This window comes from Colletotrichum karsti, assembly GCF_011947395.1.
Source record: "Colletotrichum karsti strain CkLH20 chromosome Unknown Scaffold34, whole genome shotgun sequence".
NCBI lineage: Eukaryota > Fungi > Ascomycota > Sordariomycetes > Glomerellales > Glomerellaceae > Colletotrichum > Colletotrichum karsti.
Window position 1 is genome coordinate 92520 of NW_024065934.1, and position 19473 is coordinate 111992.

Sequence of the window (19473 nt, forward strand, 5' to 3'; positions counted from 1 at the left end):
AGGCTTGGCCATCCCGGTAGAGGGGTCCGCTTCAGTTAGGGGAAACCTGCTTCGTGAGAATGTGACGTATGCCATCTTTGAGGGACTTTCTTGGTACTACTGCCATGTAGCCGATCTCGACGATGTCTTGACTTGGGCCATCATATGCATAATGACTTCTACCTTGGCTATTTGACAAACTCGGATGTGAGGCTCGGCGTCTCACAGCGCGGGAGGGACTATAAAAGAGGAGAAAATATCAACATATGTGTCGAAGAACTCTGCAGTTTATTTGATTCGAGCTCCATATAAGTAGATGCTGTGTAGCAGTCAGCACCAAGTCCCTTCGAAAAACGCACATGGAGTTTCCGTGGGGTAATGGTGATTTGGTCCCGTGTTACAAATCAGAAAGGGACACGCGACCGTCCTGTGTTGGGCTGGCACTTGGCTCATGGTATGGCGATCCTTTGAAAGAGACTTGAAGTCGCCACTCTTCATCGTCATCTTCTCTTGATGATACGCTTCTGCTTATTCGTCTCCTGAATTCTGGCTACGGCGGCCCGGGGGTTGCTTGCTATGAACGGTTTTGGCCTTGGTGACAACTTCACGTTTGACTTGCTTCTGCTTTCAGTGACTTCTTGGAGATGTGGTATCTCAGTCATCGGCTTCTGCTCGTCTTACGCCGTTGTAGGTTGACGTTTGTCTCTATTTAAGTATACCCTGCGATGTCTTGGATCGAGGTGATGGGCGAGCTCTGCGATGGCCTGCTTGCATGTGACCTCGTGATTGATCTTGGACGTGTGCTTGGAAAGACGCCATGCTTGCATGTGAAATCAAGTATTTAACATCCCGTCAAGGCGCTCTTTAGTCCTCGCTCAGAATTCGTCCCAAGAACACAACAGTCCATTCGAGTTTAGCATGGCATTCATGTTGATCATGTCCTTCATCGGCCAGGAAAGCCGACGCGGTAAGCTGTGGCTGAGACTGGAGGGGAGTCGGCTTTCGTCACTTCTATCGAGAGATTATTCATCCGGGAAACACAACAACTCGGGAGCGACTTTATACGTCACACGACTCGGTAACCTTGTCCTACGTACATGAGGAGACCAAACGCGGGATGCAGAGCTATGTGTACTGCGGAACTTCTACGTGATAATACTTGCTGCTCAAGTATTTCATACTCTCGGGTGAACTTGGCATTGACGTTGTCTGGTTGGACGCAGCTGGCCCATGACTCTTTGAAACCTTTGCCCTTTCTCCCCATGTCATGGAGGCAACACAGTTCATCTTTCGAGTGCAGCCGGCTCACCTGACGGCTCAGTTTGATTTGGCCGCCTTCAGGGCGCTGTTGGATACAAGTTGTCAAGAGGCTGCATGTTGGACGGCCCCTGTTGTTGGTCGTGTCGCGCGGTTGAGACACATCCAATACATTTAGTGAGTCCCACTCTAAGTAGAGAAAGTCTACATTCAAGGCGATCAACTTGTGCCGTACCCCGCACTTATGATCACTTCGCTTTTCCTGTATCTTCACACCGTCAACCCTCACCACGCTCCCAAGACATGATCGACCCGGAGTTCAGATACTTTGCCCCCGGCGGTTTCATCCAGCCGGGTGGGCCTAGCACCTGGCACATTCTCGATTGGGACCAGAGGCGAGTGATCGCCGTTACCATGGACGAAGAACAGGACAGCGAAGACCTGGCCATCGAACATCTGGAGAAACACATCGATACCCTCCCGCCTGACGTGTACGCGATTCACGTCTCTCACGACGGACATCTGATTTCCACCTCCACCGACCCCGAAGATGACGAAACCACCTGCGTATATTACCCGCCTCTAGAGGAACTGCAGCGGCCAGAGGGTCTCCGAACCATCACCCGCTCCGACCTGGAGGAAATCGACCGGATATGTCCCAACGTTGATCTCGTGTCATATCAGGCACACCCTGGCGTCGGCGGCGCGAAGAAGGTCGTGTTCAAATACTATTTTCTCTACCAGTTCATGCACAAGCTGTGGCATGAAATGAATTTGTGGATGCGTCTTCCTCCGCATCCGAACATCGTCAAGTTCGACCGACTCGTTGTTGACGAACTCGACGGTCACGTTGTCGGGTTCACGAATGTTTATATCCCCGGCGGCACCATTGAGGATAACCGAGCACGTGTGTTCAAGCTCAAATGGCTTGAGCAGCTGACCCGTGTCGTGGACGACCTCAACCTCAAGCACGGCATCGTGCATCAGGACATCGCCGCACGGAATCTGCTGGTGGATCCGTCGACCGACAACCTTCTTCTGTTTGACTTCAACCACTCGGGTCGCATTGGAGGCGACGGGCACGTCAACGAGCGAGACGACGTCAAGGGTGTCATCTTCACCCTGTACGAGATCATCACCCGCGATAAGCATTTCAGGGAGGTGCCCCATGACCAGCAGAATCCCGCCGACGTTCAATCGTTGGATACGTGGCCCCAACACCAAGACGTTCACCTCGATCGCCCCGTCTCGGAATATCGGTCGGTTCTGGATCGATGGGTACAGCGGAGGCAAGAAGGAAAGCGTATTTCTGTTTATACGGAAGCGGAGGACCCCATCGACTGGCCGCTAATTAACCCACCCCCCGAACCGCCCTTCCTCAGCTCAGACGCGGAAGGCAATCCGATTACAAAGATGGTATCGAGCTGGGCTGAATTACGCCAAAGCAAGAGACAGAAGGGCGAGGTCACCCTGGACTGGGAACGCCCACCGCAAAACAGAGCTGTATGAGACACGTGTCTACGGGAACAACTGCGGTGATAGAACCGAAGCGAAGAAGCCGCTTTCCAGTGCGGAACTACTGTAGATAACAACGTTCATTACTTGATTGAGCAGAGGTGAATTTTGCGAAGAAGTTCTCCTCGAATAGTAACAGTGAGGATGCCCAAGGTCTGAAGACACGTGAACAATCGGTGTCAACAAGAAATATGTATGAGATTCTTAATCGGCGTCAGTCGCGTGGTTATAGAGGTTGCCTCCATCGTTAGGGTGTAGCCGAGCTGTATTATCTGAACCGAGCCCTGACGCAGACGGATGCGTCTGGAGATTCTTTGCCAGGCCACATCTCTCATCGTCCGTGTCTTGATGATGATGATGGCCAAATACGCAATCTGCTTTGCTCAGAAGCCGAAGCCGCTGCTTTGATCACATGGACATGCTTCACCTAGATAGATGCGTGAGGAGTTCATGCGAATAACAAGCTGCAAAGAACTCTCGCCATCCCATCGAGTGCCGAGCGACGCCACAGAACACTCTCCTCTTGTACCCCAAACTCGCCGATTACAAAGTTTTTAATTATATTAAAGATGCAGCTATTCACCCCTCATATACGTACTTGAGAACATCGTACTTGATGGGATACAGGTGTCTGCTGGTTCAGCATTTCTTCAACAGGTCACCTCGTCAGGGACACGATGTGTGCTCGTGATGCGCATCCACCGAATGAGGCCAAAGCATACTGCCAGGGCTGAGTTCACCGCTGTATCAGCAGCTTGAAAGGAGCCTCATCATGCGAGCGCATGGCTCGATGGCATACCTCCCTCCTCCTCGTGTGATGGTCCCTCCGCACCGGTCTATATTACCTTGCTTCTCGCACGCAACTGTCCTGCAGCCGCCGGGTACCTTTCCGGTCTAGATCGCACGAAACAGCAACCCAGCTATTCGAGATCGAAGCGGCGAGAATGAAACTGCGACGCGGAAAGATTGACGTTCGGCGGTTCCCGGATCTCCATGCCCATCAAATGCGAAGAAGAACTCTGCTGCCCGTCCCGTCCCGGCACCAGCACCTTCTTCAGGCCCTGGCCGAAGCCGAGCGTACACAGGATCGCGGAGACGAGAGACGCGGCGGTGAAGGCGAGCCCGAGCGAAGCGAAGAAGATCATCTCGGCGCTCATCGAGCCGTCGCCCGGGAAGAGGAACCAGATCCGGCTGCTGAGGTATGCCATGATCCCGAGCTGGCCCGCCTGCGAGGTTGTGGTGTTAGCAATGCACTTCGATGAGAGTTCGGAACACGTACCATGACCAGCAACATCCTCTTTGCGTACTCCCTCATCGCGCAGTAGCCGGCATAGACCGAATGGATCAGGATGGCGGGTACGAGGGCGAGCGTCAGAGCGAACTCGGGCTGTTTGTAGTGAACCTCGACGAAGCTGTACACGATGACGAAGAGGATGATGAAAAGCGGCGAAATCTTGAGGAAGACCAGGAAGGTCTGCTGAAGTTGTCAGACACTTACACACCGCCAATCTGCTGCGTGAACGCACCTCGTATTGCTTATGTCTCCTCTTCATCCGCATATCGGGGCTGATCTGCTCATACACCGACCAGGCGAACTCAACGTGGAGACGGGTGGCGATGACGATCATGGCGATGCTGCAGACCGCGCTGACGGCCGTCGACGTGATGCTCACGGGGTGCGCGATGTTCCAGAACGAGTGCGCGTCCTTCGCAAAGGGGTGGTGGTACATGTCATAGCCGCTCACGATGCGATCGTTGGCGTTTTTGGTCTGGTCGTGCTGCAGCCCCAGGGTGATGGTGAGGCAGGCGTTGATGATGCACTGCGCCCAGAGCTGCGACTTGTTTTTCACGCGACACGAGTCGACCGCGACGACGGCTTGGAACAATGAGCCCAGCGCACTTATCGCGAATGCCATCGGGACAACGTACGTCACTGGCACTTGGTATGCTACCGGGTTGACCCAGTGCAGGTAGCTTACAAGTGCGGCCCTGAAGATGGTCAGTGGAAAGTCGTGATGATGAGGATGAAACTCACAGTTGGATGGCCGTGATGGAGAGAGCCTGCCCTGCCACGACAGCCACAAAAGCCCGTTCGGGCAAGGTCTTGAGAAAATTCATCGTCTAGTCGAGGCCCGGCGAGGGATTGGTCTCGAAGCACGATCGTTGACCGGTAGTCAGCATGGGAAAAGGGGCCCCGGGGGTTTCAAGGATTCGCTTCGGAACGGAAGAACCACCGCGTGGGTCGTATACGAAAACAGACCCGTAAATACCCCCCGTTTCGGTCAGATCCAGGTGGATTTGAATTATTCTATTGGACCAAAATAATAAGGAAGAGATGGATCTTTCTGTAGCTTTGGCGTCACTTGGCAGTCGATAAAACTTGCGCTCTGCGATCGTCACGAGCTGGCCTGGGCAACCAACAGCATCACACAGCAAGAGTCTTGCTAATGATGCTAGCAACAATCCATACTCTGTATTAATTATGCTGGCCAGCTCTTCAATGGGTTGGGACGCAACAGCGGCGCAGTCAACTCCCTTCAGCTTGTGACATCGATTGCTGAGACCAGATGACCATTCGATTTGCATTCATACGAACTGAATCAATAACATGATGAAAAGTATTCGTTTTCCAGAAAAATAAGCTTGCTCTTGTAGCCCATCGATAAGTCGTATCCGAAGCGTAAGTCTAGAATACTTCTTTCGAATCCGTACAACTTCAAGGGCCTGTTTGAATAGAGCCTAACTCCGATCCATCGAAACAACGACTTTTTAGAGCACGTTCTGACATCCACGATCACGAGCTTAGACTGCAAAACGGGGCTCGTATAACGTGGGGATACCAAGACCTCTAGCGGGCCGTTGTGGTATCTCGTAGAATATCTGCCGGCATGGCCTTTTGATATGGCAAAGATTCGCCGGAAAGTTGCCATTTTCACATACGTCTGGGACGAAACACGAGGGATGTGATCTTTGCGTACCATGTTGAGGAGGGAGGAGAAAAATGTTGAAGTTGCGGGCACGGCACCGTTGTTGCTGTAGACATATAAAGACGTGGTCTCTGCAACATACCACCACCTTTAACGAAACCCAAGATCCAAGCACACCAGGTTCATCATGCTCTTTTCACACCTATCCTTCCTCCTCGGCCTCGCCGGTGCCGCCGCGCTCACCTACCCCGATCCTGCGCGCTGCACCGCACCCGTGGTCCGCCGCGAGTGGCGCGATCTCAGCGAGGAGAACCGCCAGAGCTACATCGACGCGGTCCTGTGCCTGAAGACCAAGCCGTCCAAGATCGATCTGCCGACTTCGCTGTACGACGATTTCCCCTTCGTGCATCAGAAGTACAACGAAATCAGTACGTGGGAGACAATATCAGAGCCCCGATGGTTCAAGTGTTGACTGCAGCAGTCCACGGCATCGCCACGTTCTTGCCGTGGCATCGTTACTTCACCGTCGTGTATGAGAATGCTCTGCACGAATGCGGTTACGAGGGTTCCGTCCCGTGAGTAGGACCGCTGAAGGGCGATATCTCGTTCGGCAATGTCTAACACGGGCAGGTACTGGGATTGGACGCGGGACCCCATGGAATTCTACAAATCCCCCGTCTTTGCGGACCAGTTCGGCTTCGGGTATGACGGGTCGGACAACAAGACGGAGACGCTGGCAGACGGCCGGTTGCTGCGATGCGTGACCGCCGGGCCGTTCAAGGATCTGCGGCCCTCGTACATCGCCGTGTCGTTGAAGGAGTTGGTGGAGGAAGAGCATTGCCTATTCCGCAATCTCGTGGACGGCGACAACGAAGCCTCTGCCCGGGCGGCTGAGTACTTCAACAGCACCGCCATCGCCGCCGTGCAGACCGAGACGACCTACGAGGACTACCGCTGGAAGCTCGAAGGGGGTCCTCACGGCATTATCCATTCTTCCATCGGCGGAGATATGACGCCGACCACGTCCCCGAACGGTCAGTCTTTGTTCGAATCCGCGATGACTGGTTACTCACAATGACGACAGAGCCCTTGTTCTTCTTACACCATGCCCAGATCGATCGCATCTGGTCTCAGTGGCAGGACATGGATATCGAGGCGCGCGAGTACGATTATGCCGGTCCGACTATTCACGCCGGCAAGCCTCGATGATGTGCTGTGGATGGGGGGTCTCGGAGAAGATTTGATTGTGCGGGATGTTATTTCCCTTCGTGGCCGTCTCTGCTTCCAGTACGCGGACTAAGTGACACTTTGTCTGGGAGACCAAGCCTCGACGCGTATGCCTCAGTCATCGGACGCGGTGGCTGTTCCTTTTCGACAGATCTGCTCCTTGTAACTCTTTGGCGGAGCCTTTCGGTGCGCTGGCCGCGCCGGTTCAGAGAAGTATATTAATTATAAGAGACATAGACAAGTCGTGCGAATCGAATCAAATCGGCACCCAGGCGTTTGTATCTGATATAGGGGCTCCAGCGAGCTCATTTTATTGTGATGATCAATACATTGAGGTGTTTTGTGATGGCTTTGTCCAGCAGTTGATAGACATGAGCTGCGCCCTTAGCATACGGCGGCCCCAAGAGGATTTCAAGGGTAGACGCTGTCCAAATCACCGGCGTTTCAGCAGTCTTCATGGCAGCCTCGTCACTACGGAAGCACAATCTTCGAAAGCATCGCTTGATGGCACGGCTGCGCGCAGCAACCTCTTCTCACTTTGAAAACAAATCCAAACGGCGGTGTTCGACCCCGGGAGCTCCGGCATCCTGGCCTGAGACCTGATGAATACCCACAGACATCTCTTTACGTCTCTTCAACGAACTGCGCACTTGCTTCCGCTCGATGACGCTATCCGGGCCTGCTGCCCGCGTGGGGGTGATCCTTCGCTTCCAGAACATAAATAGCCGCGGGATCCAATTCCTTCAGGTCGTTCAACAGAGCCTCAACCGCAACGAGCGCGCTCCCGGCTCCTATTTGTTTATGGTCCGTGGGCAGGAATCCCGGACTGGACCCGCTCGGCCCGGACGCGCGGCGGTGACACGGAGCTTGCGTGGAGTCTATCGGTCCTTGCGTCTGGGCACCACGGACGATCGCCGTGCATCACAGACATCATCGAGTTGTTTTCCTCCTAGCTGTCCACAAACATGAGATGGCATCTGGGCAGACCGGTGGCTGAAACGTTAGGGTGGCGGTGAGTATGTGATTCGAAGCATCAGCTCGAGTCTGTTGTTGTCTCGGCGGCGTCTCCAAAGATGGCTCGTATCGATCGTGGTGAGTCAAACAGAGGCGAAGTCGTCGTCTCCCTGTGCAAGCTGCTTCTAGAAGTGGATCAAGACGTCGTCGGCGCCAACGCAGCTCGCTGCCCACGTCAGACGTGCGTTACTGCGCCGTGAAACCTGTCTGAGTCTGCAATTAAAATCGAAGTCAAGACGCCGATTCCGGATTCCAGCTCGCACGCCGGAACGCGGCGGAGGATTTAGGCGGCGACTGTGTCTCGCTACTTCGTGTTGAGTACCCGTGTCACTGTTTGATGCCGCCGTTGCGCATCATCTGGAGCGGTGTAACAGGCTCGGGTGGCACGCAAGCAAGGCGAAGCTGCAACAGACCGTCGCTGAGCAACGTCGCCCCAGCCGTCTCGTGTCTGTGGGACATCTGTGCGAACCGACGGACAATATTCCACGCTCTGAGAACAAGCGCCGAGGTGAATCACTCGACTCAACCACAACAGCTGTCCATGGGTCCGGACCCAGTCAACGTGGTTGGAGTGCGCGGAGAATATCGGCTGGATATCTGGCCTCCCGAGGGGCTGGTAACGCATATTGCGCGCCTGTTCGGATTCCAGTAATCAGGTCCACCATTGAAGCCGAAAAGGGGCAATGATATCACTCGACGGCCAGACTGGTCGGGAGCGGGCGCTTGCCGCACACTTTGCGCGATCTGTGGTCGCACAACCCATAGGAGAGGTCTGAGAATCGCCCGCGTGTACGCTATGCGGATGGTATGCAAGGAGGCGCAGGTACCCGTCGACTAGCAGAGGCAGCGCGAAAGCCACAGCTCGATAGACCTCGCGCTAGCCGCGTCGATGGGCTTTGGGGACGAACGCCGCGGACCAATACCAAGACAGGCCGTTTCCTCAAGGCCGTGTGGCAGTCAGACACGCGGCGGCGGGTGATGGCATTCCTGACGGCTCACCGGCGCATCGGCTGGGAAATGAGACAATGACACCACTTGGGAGTCTCACGAAATGAGTCGAGTTGACAGCTTCTCGAAGGCTGGAGGGGGCATCCTTTCTGCGGGATGCCATGGTGTTGATTGCCGACGGATGCGGTTGCGGTAGGTTGGTCGGACCGCTCCATCCGATGTCGTCGTGTATTTGACTTTGGACGGCAGATGAAGTTTATGCTGGACTGACTCTTGTCGTCTGAAGTCTCTGTCGGCCTTACGGGGACGGCGCGGGGATGGTAGGGTTCTTCGCTGCAGGCGCCGTGGTTGGTGGTGGCTGCGGCTGATGGCAAGGGACCCCTCGTGGGCGGCGTGGCAGGAAATGAACAGCTGGAGACGGACGACGTGATTGGGTTCCCAGCAGCCAGGCCAGCGCCTTGCAGATCCGGCCGATTCCAGTGAAAATCTTTTGGAATTGGCTGGTGCGGGCTGCATGAAATGACAGCTCTCGCGAGGCATTCATCGGCTGGCGAAGACTGCAGAACGACGCATGGAAGCGTGGGTCGATTATTGAGACTGATTGAGGCTAGAGGCAGCTGAAAATGCCTTATTCGGGCCACGTCAGGTCGAGCAGACGACGACTCAGGCGATGGGGTTCGGATTGCGGAGCGCTGTCAAATCTTGGTCTGGATCGAAGCGCACGGAAGTGATTAATTAGCAGAGATTTCTTTTGTCGGCCTCGAGAGAACAGACGTCGTCCATGGAGGGCCCCGTTGGAGGTCGCTATTTTGGGATCCATCAGATATTGGGCCGAGAAACCTTGAGCCGGGAGGATCAATGTCGACAGCGTCGTGTTCCGTCGTTTCCCGTCACGTCAGGATGGAACGCAGAATCAAGAACGAGATGAACAAGAAGAGGAGAGCCGGGGCTTCAGCGTTCCGAGGTGAGGATGGTAAGGTACGAGGGTACAGCATCGCGAGAGGCACAAATAGGAAATGCGCCGTCAAGTGGGGGTGGGCTGACCCTCGGGCCAATGAACGGCATCCACCAGGGCATACGCGGCTGTGATTGGCCGTTGAAATCTCTGTGCAGGACAGCCAATCTGCTTTATGCATATCCGGGATGTGCATGTGGCCTTGTGCATGTCATTGCATCTGGATAATATCGCAAGCGGGGCGATACGCGTTCCATCGCGAGGGGTTCGCTGCTTGGCTGCGTTTTCTTCCAGCGCACAACAGGAAGTTCTCGAGAAGCGGCAGTCGATCTCCGCAGATGACCGACCGCAAATAGAAGCGGAAGACCTCAGTCTTGAGTCTCCAGTTCGAATGTCGAGTCCTTTGGCAGTGACAGGTGCGTCGATCACCCACCTGAAGACAGACGAATCGGCCCCCCACAACTTCAGGCGCAGTCGGACATTGGAGCGCAATGCGGCGCCGGAAAGGCAAAGGGCCCGGAGACTGGAGACAGAGAGCACGACAACCGCCAGGGGATGCGGATGCTCTCCATCGTCTCCCGATACGGGCATGAGAGTGGTCATCTCCCGCTGGCCGTCTTCCAGACAGAGGAGAAGCATCAGAGACAATATTCCATCTGACGTGCTGCCCGTTCCAACCCGCCGCCAATCAACGGGGCGAGGTGCTCATCCCTCGCTGCAACCCTGTCGTGACTGTGCAGTTCTAGACCACGAATTGGCATGTTCTGCCCGGCTCGCTTCCTTTTGTCAGCCATTCATCGCGACCTTGATCTGACTGACTATTGCTGCCGCAGCGTGGCACTGTTGTTCGGGCTGCGTCGTATCGGCCAGTCACCGCCAGTTGGCCGTTTGGCCGTCGTGCTGATAATAAGGTTGTTTCTGGTTCACCCAAATAATAACGCAGTCAGTCGTATCAAGCGGCATTGAACGACGTCAACCCGCAGTCCGGGAACCGCAGCTGTCAAGCTTCGCTTCGAGGATTCCAAGGCTTGAACTGGGCAACACTGCCCGTGTCTCCATGTTTGGTGCATCGCAAGAAGTGGAGGAATGCGAAGTCACCCCTCACCCAGAACTGGTGATAGACTACTTCAAGCTGAGTGGCTTGACGCCAAATCTCCTCCTTTCCCCCCTCCCGGTGCCCTGCCTCTAGCGTGATGCCTCGCCCCTGGCCCCCTGCTCCGTGCCCCCTGTTCGCTCCGGACCTGGACCTTGACCTGGACCAGGACCACGGGGCCACACCTCACGAACCAGTCCAAGTTCTTGCGGTGCGTGTGCATGTCCCAGGTGGGTGAGAAGAGGCACGCAAGGCACGTCTGGGACCGGGTTTTTGATAGCGGAATCGTCTCCAAACCTCTTCCAAGGTTCCCTTCTCGACGCAAAATACCACCCAACCCACCGCAGATGCCGTCCATGCATCCACCCACCATTGAAGACACGGCCCTCTCTGTTTGCTTCCACCTTCGTCCCGTCCTCCTTTTGGGCCTCCAAGTCCTCGTTTGAACAGTCAGAGTCCTTCTTCCCCTGGACCCCTGTTCTCCTCTGCCTCCCACCACGCGAGCGAGCCAAGCCAATATTGCTCGCTTCCCCCCCATCCCGTCTCTCCCATTCATTGCTTCTCCTTCTTAACCTCTTCCTCTCCCCCAGCCAGTTCCAGGGATCGTCGCCGCCCTCCAAGAGCCTCAGCTTCCTGTCGACCCAAGCCTGAGCTCTCGACGATACGGACGACACCGACCGGCCTAATACCCACGAAATTGGTTAATCATCGTGTCGACGAGTAGGACTTTGGATCGCGACAGCCGCCGACCGTCGCCAACGGACACTTCAGATCGACTCAAATCAAGCATCATATCGACTCCTTCACTGGTGTCGACAGCGGATCACTCGTTTACCCGCCGAATCGCCTCGTCACCTCGTCACCAACACAGACCAACTGCAGCAGTGGAGTGGTGGTCTTGTTTTTCCTTGGTGCCATAATATATCCACCATCGCGTGCGTGATCTCGTCGATCACTACAGACAATCGACGCCGATCAACGTGGGGTCAAAAACGTCGGACATCGCATCACAGGATTATGTCCTGTTCCTCACACCTGCGTCTCGCAGCTTCATGACGCCCCCCGCCATGTCTTCACCATCCTCCCGCCGGCCACGGTCACTATGGCTCATAATTCTCCTTACCGTCATCTCTCTGGTCTCGGCCGCCTCCGAATCCCTCTCTGAAGCGCTCCCCGCGCAGATCACGCCTCCCGCCATCATCGCCCCCCTGGACGCCCTCATCGTCGACGACCGCACCCCGACCATGATCCGGGGCCGCTGGACCATGCTGCCGAACCAGGAGCTCAGGAAGCGCGACGACGACAGCGTCACCGACACGCCGACCGCCACGCAAAAGGTCAAGGCCACCGACGACCCGACGACGCTGACCATCTCCGTCGCCGTCCCCGCCACCACCGTCGCCGCCGCCTCGCCCCTGCCCTCGCCCTTCGACACCAGCCTGGCCTTCAACTTCACCAGCAACGACGGCGCCTCGTGCCCCCGCTTCATCAACGAGCTCCTCACCAACCAGAACTTCAAGAAGTGCTACCCCTTGTCGATGCTTCTCCAGGTGAGTCCCCCGCCCGTTGACACACGACAAACACTAACACGCCCAGGGTTCGCGGTCCTTCTTCGAGGCCGAGAAGCAGCTCCTGAGCATCGTCAAGGTCCTCGACGCCACCTGCAGCGCCGACGTCGCGTTCTGCACCTCGTACCTCAACGGCGTCGCCGGCAACCTCACCATGGACGCCAACTGCGGCTCCGACTACGACTCGGGCAACCCCATCGTCATGCAGGCCTACCTCGGCCTCAAGTCGTACGAGATGCTCTACAAGGCCACCTGCCTCACCGACCCCGACACCTCCATGTACTGCTTCGCCAACGCCGTCACCAACCTCACCACCCCGTCCAACGTCTACTTCTACTACCTCCCGCTCAACATGACCCTCCCCGGCAGCGCGAACCCAACGTGCGGCTCCTGCCTCAAGCGCACCATGGAGATCTACCAGACCTTCACCGCCAACCGCCGGCTCGCCATCTCGTCGACGTACGTGGACGCCGCCAAGCAGGTGAACACCATCTGCGGGCCCGAGTACGTCAACGACACGCTGCAGATTGCTGTCGGCATGGCCGGGCTGTCGGTGCCCTCGTGGGCTCTCACGACCGCGTTGGTGGCCCTCGCGGTGGCCTTCAATTTTGGATGAGCCCCGACGTGCGGCACGGTTATGAGTCATGTTTTGTTTGATTTTCCAGCGAGCGCCTTGATACCCCAAACATTCTTTCTACATTTTTCTTAATTCTGCCTGCTGGGCCCTTCGAGTTATGGCTCGGAGTTCATATTTAGTCTTATATCACTGTCATGGGAAAGATAAAAGCCGACGCCGAAGGGGCGTCGGTTGGCGGGTTACGGCGGGCATTCGCTGGGGTGCAGCGGCATAGCATCCGACGAGATGCGGTACAAATGTAATCTTCGCATAGTGCGGATCTTAATCATATTCTTGTAGATACCTATTAGAGAGGGTGGTTTACGTTGAGGAGTGAGAGAGAGAGGGGAGAAGACGACGGCCTGTAGTGGTCATATCAATACAAGTCGTTGCGAACAATGATGCTGTCCCTGAATGTGAAGATCTTGGCGGTGTTGCCTCTGGGTGGGTTAAGATTGCTGTGAAGATTGCCGTGCAGATGCACGATCAGCATGCCGGGACGGAAGGATTAGTGATATGCGCAGTTCATTGGCCGAGAGCTCGTCCTGTTTGCCGCTCATGCGGGTTTGTGCAAGCCACCAACGGCTCACCCGTTGCAGAATCCAGCTCGTACGACCGGTCATCGTTTTGCTGATGCAGATCCGTCGGGTCGTGTTTGTCCTCGCGGGCGACACCATGATATCTGGACGTCAGGACTGAGGCGAGGTAAATCTACTGACCGGCGGCCAAACATTGGTTTAAACGTGAGAGAGACTCGGCTCTGTGGAGGAAGCAATCTGTCTATTCGCATGTTCCAGCTATGGGACTCAGTGCGTTCACGACGAGATGTAAATGGTGCTTCGATTCTATTGCATGACTACAAGTCTAGTCGACAGGTCGCAGGGGCATTACCCACGGTCAGCAACGTTTGCCCCATCCGCTCTCACCAAGTCTTCCACCAGCCCTTGAAGATCTATCAAAGCCGAAGACGTGTACACAGTTGCCACCCGTCTTTTCCCTAGCACCTGTATCTTCTCCTGGGCATGAACTTTTTGCCGGTGCTATCTGCTGTCTGCGGCCGCGGCTCGGCGGGCTCATCTCGGTGGTACGGATATGATAAGACTCGAGGAGTCGAGGAGCTTGAGCCGTAGCCACCAAGGAAGACCTCTTCATTGACGGCGGCACCAAAGAAATCGGGCAAAATTTTCTGGTCCGCCATAGACGTCGAATCGCCAGTTTCGGAGGTATGATCAGGAATCCGGCGATGAGCAGAGGCATAGAGGTCTCCTTCGGGCTGATCGTGGTCAGGAGACGAACGTCCATCGACGACCGGGGAGTTCATCCCCTTCAGAGCGTCATGGTTGATGTAGCTGAAAGATGAGTATGATTGTGTGTGCCGGCCTGGGTTGGCCCCCCCGAATGCGTTCACTAGACCTTCGAGGCTACCTCCTTCTCCCAGCTTGGCCTCTACCGGCGGAGGTCCGGACCCAGATATAGAGCCAGAGCGAATCATATCGAAGATGTCTTCCGGCCTCTCCGTCTTCGGGATGGCCTTGTGTCCCTCGTGGCTGGTACTCTGAGACGGTCGGACGTCACGGTTGACTTCCATGCCGTGAGCCTGACTATGCATAGCATCTTGGTTGGCCGTCCTCTCAATGAGCTGGGTGGTAGTAGTGTTCGGCTGGTCGTCGTCGTATCCCTCAAAGACGATGCGGACGCGTTTGCCGGGTACTCGGTCCAGCTGCTTTGCGAACTCGGACACGATGTCTTCGCGGGAGGCCGCCAGTCCGAACTTGCGGTGGCCGTCGAAGTCGAAGTTGCAGCTGAAGGCGCCAGGGCCGGTGCGCATCGACTCGGCGGACCGGATGTAGTCGAGGTCGAAGGCAGTGGCTCTTCTCTTCGCAGGCTGGGGGTTGACGGTGTCGTCGTCGGCACGACGCTTAATGGACTCCATCTTGGTAATGTTGTGGATTGGGATGGTGTTAGATGTTGGTGTTTGGGGGAAAGATGCCGGGAAAAAGTGGATACCAAACGGCCTGCACCGACTACACACCTTGAATCGCCGTCAAAGACGTCTTTCACCACACGAAAAATTTGCACAAAGGCGCCCTTCTAGAACATTGGATTTTTATTATCTAATCTGCCTTGGGAGAGATAAACCTTTCGGCAGTACAACGTACCAGTGGCCGCCCTTTGAGGCAGGAACGTACCTTACAGAGTCTTGAATTCCCACGGCTCCCGCATACCCACAAACACCACTCCAAACCACAACAACGACAACTCGGTCAGCAACACAACAAGCCGCAGACATGGCGAGCCCCGACCAGGCTATGCCGAAAGAATGGAGCGAAAAGATGTACAAGATCAGAGAATGGTTCGACGGCGATGAAAACGTCAGATTGGCACACATCCAAACACCCCCGGGCTGTGAAAAAGACGCCCGGCTCATCCAATCCCTCCAGCAGATGATTGCGGCAAAAACGTCCGGACAAGAGTGCGACAACCACACGACATCATACATGCTACGGAGCCGGGAGGAAGCCCAAAAAGTCGCGGACTGTTGGTCTAAGCAGCAGGACGACTCTTTACCGCAGATTACAACTTACAAGGGGCTTCGAAGCGTCTTTCCAGGCCGTACTCTGGACTGCAAACACCTCCTTATCATCGACGTGGACGAGACACTCGGTTTCAACTACGCCCGATTGGCAATGGAATTGTCGGAGTTGATCTGCGACTGGTCAGAGAGTGCGATCCTTCGAGTGGCGTGGATATCTCCAAACCCGATCGACCAAAGCCTCAGCAAAATGGTGTCCGTTTTCCTCGATGCGGATGAAGTCGACATTGCTACATTCCAACTTCCACAGCTCGATGGCAAGCCGACAGCGGGCAGCTTCAAATGGAAGGTGTACCGTGCCGACTACCAAAGATTCTTGCAAGAAGCAGCAACGGTCATATCGCAAGATTACGGCCTCCAAGACGACAAGGCGTCCAATACCAAGTCGCCATTCAAGAGAACAAGAACTGGTGTCTATTATGACGCCTTGGGCCCGACGAACTTGAGCCATCGCCCAGACCCCTTCCACGAAAGGTTGACCAAGCTGGCGGTCAAGTCTTTCGTAGTACAAGGTGACGAAGAGCCCTTGGCCACTGATACCGGTGCGGTAGTCATGCTTCCCGCGTTCTCAACGTCCAAATCAAGGCTTCCGGATGGTGTACAACATTTGGTGCTATGCAAGGAAAGAGTTGTCAAACGCTTCGATCCTATGATCTCAAGGGTCGTCAACGCGGTCGGGCTCGCGTCAAAGAGCGAGCTCAACAAACAGATCCAACGGGCGTTGGAAGATGAGGGTGTCTCATCCAACTTGACCATCCATTCCCAGCTGTCCATGGAGGAAATTCAACATCTAGGAGAACACAGAGTATTCGAAGATCAGCTCCTGGACGCTTTCATTCTCTGGGCGTTGGTTCAGTACCCGAGCTTGAGTACCGACCGTCTGGCCACATGCTTCATACGCAATCGAAACGGCCTGCATGAGGCGCTCGGAAATCTTACTGTATTGGGCTGCCTGGAAAGAGTTGTGGGCACGGAGGCGCCAATCAAAGTCACATACAAGCTTACGGAACTTGGTCGGTGGACCTGCCGATGGTCCGCCCTCACCGACTACGACGTCTCGTGCGCGATCCTTCTTGGCTACTGCTCGGACGAGAGAATAAGTCCTGTCTTGCGCCTTGCTATCGTCCAAATTGTGGCTATTGTCCTGCGGTTCCAAGGCACCACTGCGTTCTTCAGGCTTCGCTGGGAGGCTGAGCTTACGAACGGAATCCTGGCGGAATGTCGAGATGTCCCCGTCGAGGCAATCCGTTCCAGTGCTATTTGGATGGCTTTGGCCATTTACCGGCTTTATTTGGGGTATCCGAAGATAAGTCAGCGGCAAGCGGACTCCGGAAATCTGACCATCGACTTGGCTCAATGTACGAATATTCATGTCACTGCCGAGTCCATCCTTCTCAAGTTGAGAGAAGGGGGCCTAGAGCCAGAGATCGACCCGGAACAGAGTCTCGACATGGATCTCATGGGACAGCTTGAATACTTGATGGTCAAGGCCTGGTTGCACCGCGTCGTCTACTTGGACGGGCCTCGGTCATGGAGCGTTCTGTCGAAAACGCCGCTGATGTGCGACAAAGATGATGTGATCTTGGACTGGGATCGCATGAAAGGAGGCTTCGGCCTCTTCTTCTTCACGGACAGGGAGGAGTCGATCTATAAGGGCCGTCTTCTAACGACGGTCCCAACGGCGACAGTCGTCGAAGCCTTTCAAGAGTTGGGATTGAAGCCCAATGGCCCGGTGCAATTTGGTGAAAGGGTGTAATGTCAATAGAAAAGGATGGATGTCGAGGGCTGAGGTCAGGTCAACTGAGGACACGCAGATCCAGACCTTAGTATCAGGGCCGGAGACTTGTGTAGGACGTCCAAGGTACCTCACAAAATGAAGCCAGATGGCACATCATCCATAGAGACTCTATAGTTAATTGGACTTCATGGCCTCTGTATGACTCGGAACCAATGCTTTGGGACTTTAAGAACGCCGGGTGCGCCGTTCGCACTAGGGATGGCTCGTTGTTGATGCCTGGTGCTTGACGACGTGGAACTCCGCAACAGCCTGCAATAATATGCCGGCGAAGGAAGTTTCTTGCGCTGGCAGAGTTTACTCGCCGAAGAAATAAAATCCATTCCTGCAAAGCGCCATCCCTCCTCCATACACGCAGGCCTCGGGAGTTCAAACTGGGCTAGCAGTTCTCAACCATTTCATGGTTCTCATCAGACACCTGAACTTCCGTTTCGACCTGGGTGAAACCAAGGACAAGAACGAAGACAGTATTCGAGAAATGGAGCAGAGCCCCATCGTCAGATTCTCGTGGCAAGCCGGACCGTGAAGGGCCGAAGGAAGTCAGGACCAGCTCAAGAACTTCATCTCCACGGCAATTGGAACTGCATACTTCGGCTTCGATGGCCTCCAAGGCTGCGACATTACGGAGAAGACTGTTTGGTCCAGATTCTGATTTCTCTTGTTCCCGGCGATGCGAAAAGACAACAACGCGAATGAAGGAGTCGAAGAGTCGCCCCTGGGCTTCAACGCGAGGTCGCAACTCATCGAGATCAACAACGAGATCAGAGGCACCACTGGCTTTGATGTTCTAGCCACGATCGACAAAAATGCGGTGGGTTTCTTGTTCCGAACACGCAAAACATCGCACGATTCGTGCGCGCGGTCTCACTGAGATACATCCATGATCCGTGTACGATTCACACCGTCGATCCACGACAAGAAGACGCTGGAGTCTCTGCAAGTTCTCAAGACGATTTTCCTCTGAGGCATGACGCATCCCACATTCGAGGAAGCCTGCACATACGTGTTGATGGCGGCAGTCCGAATGCGCGGCAGGGCTCCAGAAGACATGGACCGCATCCGCATCTTCGACCAGGAAGATATCGACGTGCTGCCCGTTCTCAAGTCGACGTACGCGGATTGAAATGGGAGATTGACGCGTATGGACACACATACCTATTGGTATACGTTCGCAATTAACAGCACCTTGCTTATCACATCCGAGAGTCGCGCCGAGTTCAGAGCAAGGGTAGCCCAGGGGGCGGGCCCGGAAGCGACAGCAATGACACAGAGGATGATGGAACTTTTCAACGCAGACTCCGGTCCAGTGGTCAACGCTGTCACGAGCGCAGAGAAGAGAGACCAGCCAAGCACCGATGGATTCCGAATGCCACCTCGTCCAGTGAAGAAGACCCGTCAAGAGGTTTCGACGCTTCAGGCGACGACGAATGTGCAAATGCGACCGCCGCAATCCGCACAGCGACCGGGGACCGGGCCAAGGCCATCAAGTGACCATTCGAGCCTCCAGTCGACGTTCAAGTCAACTGACAGGGGCCGTCGGTTGGCAAAAGAGGTGGAGGATTCCGAAGATGAGCAGCGGCCGCCCAAGAGGCTGTCGAGACCAAAAGACAAGGCGAGCGGTACCGGGGACGACGGCAAACGCGATCAACGCAAAGGCAATGAGGGTCGCAAGACCCGTAGCCCCAGTTTGTCTGCGTCTCGAGACATCGTCGTAATTCCGTCTTCTACGGGAGAAAGCACATCTCAGGATTCAGACAAGTTGCCCGCTCTCTCGAGCAGAGACGAGGGAGAGGATGACCCATTTGGTAGCCCTTCAAGGCTGAGTTGTATGGGATCCGATGGCTAGTCAATAGTCTTAGATTAATCAAATAACTCATTGCTGGATCCCCAATCGTTTCCTTTGCTCGAAGTGAGGCCGTGAGATCTGTCAATTGGCATTCTTCGGATTCAAGCCCGGGTGCGGACCAAACAACCGGCGTATAGGAC

The 19473-nt window shown here is 55.2% G+C and overlaps 7 protein-coding genes across 7 annotated transcripts; 5 read left to right on the plus strand and 2 right to left on the minus strand.

Annotated features, from left to right (window-relative positions):
- Positions 1-1539: 1539 nt before the first annotated feature.
- CkaCkLH20_09442 (protein kinase-like domain protein) lies at positions 1540-2745 on the plus strand (the record flags this gene model as incomplete). Its single annotated transcript, XM_038892157.1, has 1 exon — positions 1540-2745. The coding sequence occupies one exon, from the start codon at positions 1540-1542 to the stop codon at positions 2743-2745; it is 1206 nt and encodes a 401-aa protein (XP_038742393.1).
- A 926-nt stretch (positions 2746-3671) lies between these two features.
- On the minus strand, positions 3672-4869 carry CkaCkLH20_09443 (uncharacterized protein; the record flags this gene model as incomplete). Its single annotated transcript, XM_038892158.1, has 4 exons — positions 3672-3977; positions 4031-4228; positions 4278-4740; positions 4787-4869. The coding sequence occupies 4 exons, from the start codon at positions 4867-4869 to the stop codon at positions 3672-3674; spliced, it is 1050 nt and encodes a 349-aa protein (XP_038742394.1).
- Positions 4870-5865: 996 nt separating this feature from the next.
- CkaCkLH20_09444 (uncharacterized protein) lies at positions 5866-6887 on the plus strand (the record flags this gene model as incomplete). The annotated part of the gene is made up of 4 exons (XM_038892159.1): positions 5866-6106; positions 6160-6253; positions 6309-6712; positions 6763-6887. 4 exons carry the CDS (start codon positions 5866-5868, stop codon positions 6885-6887), a joined length of 864 nt encoding a protein of 287 aa, XP_038742395.1.
- Positions 6888-11967: 5080 nt separating this feature from the next.
- Positions 11968-13099, plus strand: CkaCkLH20_09445 (C6 transcription factor; the record flags this gene model as incomplete). Its single annotated transcript, XM_038892160.1, has 2 exons — positions 11968-12465; positions 12512-13099. The coding sequence occupies 2 exons, from the start codon at positions 11968-11970 to the stop codon at positions 13097-13099; spliced, it is 1086 nt and encodes a 361-aa protein (XP_038742396.1).
- Positions 13100-14096: 997 nt separating this feature from the next.
- On the minus strand, positions 14097-15032 carry CkaCkLH20_09446 (uncharacterized protein; the record flags this gene model as incomplete). The annotated part of the gene is made up of 1 exon (XM_038892161.1): positions 14097-15032. The coding sequence occupies one exon, from the start codon at positions 15030-15032 to the stop codon at positions 14097-14099; it is 936 nt and encodes a 311-aa protein (XP_038742397.1).
- A 355-nt stretch (positions 15033-15387) lies between these two features.
- On the plus strand, positions 15388-17448 carry CkaCkLH20_09447 (uncharacterized protein; the record flags this gene model as incomplete). Its single annotated transcript, XM_038892162.1, has 1 exon — positions 15388-17448. One exon carries the CDS (start codon positions 15388-15390, stop codon positions 17446-17448), a length of 2061 nt encoding a protein of 686 aa, XP_038742398.1.
- A 919-nt stretch (positions 17449-18367) lies between these two features.
- On the plus strand, positions 18368-19333 carry CkaCkLH20_09448 (uncharacterized protein; the record flags this gene model as incomplete). The annotated part of the gene is made up of 3 exons (XM_038892163.1): positions 18368-18427; positions 18476-18597; positions 18670-19333. 3 exons carry the CDS (start codon positions 18368-18370, stop codon positions 19331-19333), a joined length of 846 nt encoding a protein of 281 aa, XP_038742399.1.
- Positions 19334-19473: the final 140 nt, after the last annotated feature.